This window comes from Palaemon carinicauda, chromosome 5, assembly GCF_036898095.1.
Source record: "Palaemon carinicauda isolate YSFRI2023 chromosome 5, ASM3689809v2, whole genome shotgun sequence".
NCBI lineage: Eukaryota > Metazoa > Arthropoda > Malacostraca > Decapoda > Palaemonidae > Palaemon > Palaemon carinicauda.
Genome location: NC_090729.1, coordinates 181,710,399 through 181,715,398, shown reverse-complemented (window position 1 = coordinate 181,715,398; position 5,000 = coordinate 181,710,399). Strand labels below are relative to the sequence as shown.

The 5,000-nt window shown below is 36.3% G+C and overlaps 1 protein-coding gene and 1 long non-coding RNA gene across 2 annotated transcripts in view; one reads left to right on the top strand and one right to left on the bottom strand.

The window, feature by feature from the left end:
- The window catches only part of LOC137640701 (uncharacterized), a 32,959-nt gene that overhangs the window by 1,677 nt on the left and 26,282 nt on the right, over positions 1-5,000 (top strand). The window contains exon 2 of the long non-coding RNA XR_011044452.1: positions 1-14. This exon is cut by the window's left edge and continues 115 nt beyond it. This is a non-coding gene — a long non-coding RNA (uncharacterized lncRNA). The remainder of the gene's footprint in view (positions 15-5,000) is intronic.
- LOC137640699 (probable glutamate receptor) overlaps positions 1-5,000 on the bottom strand; it is a 19,709-nt gene that overhangs the window by 1,875 nt on the left and 12,834 nt on the right. The window contains exons 8-11 of the mRNA XM_068373194.1: positions 3,827-4,058; positions 1,818-1,966; positions 489-578; positions 1-50 (exon numbers count right to left, since the gene is read on the bottom strand). The exon at positions 1-50 is cut by the window's left edge and continues 117 nt beyond it. Coding sequence (XP_068229295.1) covers positions 1-50; positions 489-578; positions 1,818-1,966; positions 3,827-4,058 — 521 coding nt within the window. The remainder of the gene's footprint in view (positions 51-488; positions 579-1,817; positions 1,967-3,826; positions 4,059-5,000) is intronic.

Sequence of the window (5,000 nt, the reverse complement as noted above, 5' to 3'; positions counted from 1 at the left end):
ATCAAAGCCCCAAGGTAGGCGTTCATGTAGACGTACTTCCCTGTCAGTACCTGGGGATTCGGGGGAGGGGGTATGGGGAGTGGGTTGGAGAGGAAATTTTGTGATCAGTTGTACCAAAGTATTTTATTTTTTATTTTATGTATTCATGACTATCAATTCAGCATGGGGCTTCATTTCGGCTTTCTCGTGACTATGAACAGGTATGGATACTTGGAGAGAGAGAGAGGAGAGAGAGAGAGAGAGAGAGAGAGAGAGAGAGAGAGAGAGAGAGAGAGAGCTGTGTACTATACTTTCATTTGGGAAACCTGAATGAAAAATATTTTAGCAAAACTCATAGATCTTAGAATAAGGACAGACAGACAGACAGACAGACAGACAGACAGAGCTTATTCTACATTTTTATTACATATGGAAAAATTTAGATTTTTCCTTTAATATTCGTACAAAAATTAATCCTATACAGTATATTCCTATGGTCAATTTCTCACCTTAGCAACACCTTCGTCCCAGCTGTAGACGTATCCATCGTCAAAATCAAATCTATCCCAGATCTCTTTATAGATTCCACCTGTAGCCAGCTGTTGTGAGGTATGAGATTTATCATTAGCCGTGATAATTTCATCTAAAATGGAATTTCATTCAATATATGGAGAAATACTAACCAAACTCGGCTGAATCCCTCGTTAGGCAGGGAGGAACGATGAGAAGAAAAATTCCTTTTTTGTGTAATTTTTTTTTTTTTTTTTTTACCTTCGCCAACGAAGTTGGAAGATTATATTTCCGTCCCTGTTTGTCCGTTTGTATGTTTGTGAACAACTTCTTGGCCATAATTTTATTCATAAATTAGTGAAAATTTCAGGGATTAGTTATTATGTTGAGACGTGAAATTGATTAAATTTTGAAAGTCCTAGGTCAAAGGCCAAGGTCAAGGTCGGGTAAGAGGTTGACCGAACTAACTCCAACCTTAACCCCAAGTTCACAAATGGTTGTCACACAGACTTCAAATACGCCTAAGGTTTAAATTGATTCTGGGAAAGGCAAGCTGGTTTCGAGAAATAAGCTGCCGTGGCGGAGGTCTGCATTCAGAGTGCTTTTCTAGTTAATGTCTGTTTTTCAAAATTGGGGGAAGTGCCATGGTAGATAGATAGATATGGAAGATATGGAAAAATAAGATAATCACCCAGATTTTGGTGATTTTAACTACTGTATATGGAATATATTTATGTTTCCCTAATTGCAACGTATGGAAGATAATACAGATTGCAAAAATTAGGTTAAAATCACTCGTGATTTCCATCCTATTTTCAGTTGAAGCTTTTGTGATTTTGGATGTTAACATAAATACCGAATTAATATCTCTAACCAACTTTTTGCAGCTCATCGTAATAACATAAAAACATCAAAGTAAAGATAAAATCTTACGTCCATAAATAAGTCCTTAAAATCATTTGAAAAAGACTTCATATTAACTGTTTTCAAATTTTTTTGAAATATATATAATGAAATTGAATTTCAATAATGGAGTCCTTAACCTTTATAAAAAGAATTTTTTTTTTATTTATTTTTTTTTTTTTTTTTTTTTTTTTTTTGCATATTAAACCTTGGTGGAAAATTACCATCAAGGCAATTAACAAGTCATATTTAATTATAAAATGGATCAAACCTTGGCGTGAAATTAAAATCAAGGCAATTAAAAGTCTTATAATTTCTTATAAAAAGAATCAAACCTTGACGTAAAATTAAAAGCAAGGCAATTAACAAGTCTCATAACTTTTTTTTTTTTTTTTTTTTTTTTACATAAATAAAGAAGAACTTACGCTAAATATGAACTCGTTGCTTGTACCCCTGACAACGTTGGCTTTGAAATCATCTTTGTCCATGGCCACCAGGAGGTCAGTTAAGGAGTCGATGGGTTTTTCGAAAGATGGTATAGTCAGCACAGCTGTCAGCGTCCCCGCGTATAGCGCTGTCAACGAAAACAACTTCCATAAATAATTTGTTTACATTTTAAGCCAAAATTTTAATGGGGAGAGAAGTTGCAAATATAGCAACGCTACCATTTGTCCTTAGATATACCTCGACCTTCGTAAATTTGACAAAGTATAGCAAGCATGACAATTCCTTAGACTAGAGACTGAGCATATATACATATGGTTAGCAACCAAGCCTGATCTCTACCCAAGCTAGGACCAGGTAAAGCCAGGCAATGGCTACTGATGACTCGGTAGGTAGACCTATAGGTTTCTCCCAAACACCCTATCCTTAGCTCACAAGGATGGTGAGGTTGCAGCGACTAAAGGAACTAACGAGCTTGCGAGGGACTCGAACCCCCCAGTCTGGCGATCACCAGGCACGGGCGTTACCAAGAAGCAACACTGGTAAAAAAATTCGTAATTTCAATCGGAAATTCTCCGTAAAAATATACTGTTCCCATCCGTATTTCAGTAAAATGCAGGCGACCGTAATTTTACCCTACTTTTTTATCATCTTTTACGGGTTGGTGTTTGCACAGCACTCCTTTACGTCAATATATCCGTTTTTAAAACGGTAAATGCCTGGCAACATTTAATCCATGAATTTTACCGTTTTTTTTTCACGTCAAATTTTTAACAGCGTAACTACAGAATCCTCCCTCCCCTTCTGCTTTCCCCGAGTGATATCGTTACCTAAGTGCATACGTCCTTTTCTTTCTTTATGGGCTGCTTTTCTGGTCCTGTACTTCAGGGGAACCCTAGTCTCTACAGTACCTGTAATTTATTTTATCGTATATATTCCCAGGCATTGAGCATTGCACACCGCATATTGCTCGTTTATTATCAAATCCATATTATCGAAGCACTACTCGCCAGAATTCTTCTGTTTCCTATGCTTTTCCATATTCCCGAAGGTTTAATTTTCACTGGAATTATGTCAATAACTCCTTACCATGCCTTGGTTATAAATCGATGGGAGGTGTTATTTACTTGATTCTTCGTTAAACAAAGCGACTTGCAAAATATGCCCTTCTTGTTTATCATTCTTTATAGTTTTGACATTAATTGAAGCACTGGCTTAAAAGAATAGGTAATCAAATAATCTCGGGGTTCTCATATCTATAATATAAACTAATACGTTAATTTCAAGTGCAATCGGTGAAAATTAGTTTGCCAAATATCTTTTATATTCTAACAACGTAGGAAGCAAACTGAAATCCTGCTTAAGCAAAAATAAGAAAAGAGGAAGAAATGTTGCTATTTATTGAGTGTATGGATATAATTGATATTGATTATTGAAACTAAATTTTCAAGAGGAAAAAGGGGAGAATAAAGGTCCTGTGATGATTTGTGGTTCTGTATATTCATATGTATAAATGAGGGGCACCTCTGAAATAGAAAGTACTTAACTCTTTAAACAATATTTACCATATGACCACTCTTTAAACGTCAGGTACACTGTTAAAACAAACCGTAATTTTAATCGGAGAATCTTCGTAAAAATATACTGTTCTCAGCCGTATTTCAGTAAAATACGGGCTACCGTAATTTTTACTCTGTTATTATCTTTTACGGGTGGGTGACCGCAATATCACTCCTTGACGTCAATATATGCCTGGAATAAATGTTGCCAGACATTTACCGTTTTTTATTGCAAATTTTTAACAGTGTACCTTCAAGAAACAATAATCACGGCTTTCTTTTTAAACAAGAGGTACTTCTATGCCCTATCTCCAATGCCCCAACAGCCACTCTGCGCATTCGTAATTCATCCTTTAACGGGCTGCCAACGCAAGATCCCATGTTAGACAATCTAAAATCAAACATACACTTTATCTTCAAAGAATTCTCACCGTAAATGAGGAAGCAGAAGAAGAACCACATGAGGAAGAGACTTCGTTGACACCAACCACTGGGGAAAAGGAAATTCCCTTGGATCACGAGAGATCGGTAGATGTTGAATTCAAAGTCTGACAGGGAATGTATCTGGCTCTGGTCGTATTGGAAATATGTACCTCTGATGCGCGTAGCACCTGTGATTAACGGCCCCATGAGTAGTGTTGTGATACATAGCATGAGCCATACCTGTGGGAAAGTGGTTAGTTAGATGTTGCTTTACGCTGATAAAAAAAAAAAAAAAACGTAATTATAATCGAAAATTCTTCGTAAAAATATATTGTTCTCAACCGTATTTCAGAAAAATACAGGAAACCGTAATTTTGCTTTTTTTTTTTTATTATTATCTTTTAGGGGTTGGTGATTGTAATATCCCTTCTTAACGTCAATATATCCATTTTTAAAACGGTAAAAATTCTGGTATAAATTTTTTCCAGGCATTTAACGTATTTATTCGGCAAAATTTAAGTGTACTTTTGATTACAGCTTAAAGGTTTAAGGTTTTAAGGCCACTTGTGAATGGCAGAGGCAAGGGGCAGTTACTATGCACCTGGAATAAATGTTGCCAAGCATTTACCGTTTTTATTCGGCAAATTTTTAACAGTGTACTTTTGATTATAGCTTAAAAGGTTTAAGGTTTATAGGCCTCTCGTGAACGGTAAAGGCAAGGGACAGTGACTATACCCCTGGAATAAATGTTGCCAGGGATTTACCGTTTTTATTCGGGAAATTGTTAACAGTGTACTTTTGATTACAGCTTAAAGGTTTAAGGTTTATAGGCCTCTCGTGAACGGTAAAGGCAAGGGACAGTGACTATACCCCTGGAATTAATGTTGCCAGGCATTTGCCGTTTTTATTCTGCAAATTTTTAACAGTGTACTTTTGATTACAGTTTAAAGGTTTAAGGTTTAAAGGCCACTCGTGAATGGCAGAGGCAAGGGACAGTTACTATGCACCTGGAATAAATGTTGCCAGGCATTTACCGTTTTTATTCGGCAAATTGTTAAGTGTACTTTTGATTATAGCTTAAAAGGTTTAAGGTTTAAAGGCCCCTCGTGAATGGCAAAGGCAAGGGACAGTGACTATACCCCTGGTTATAAATGTGGCCAAGCATTTACCGTTTTTATTCCG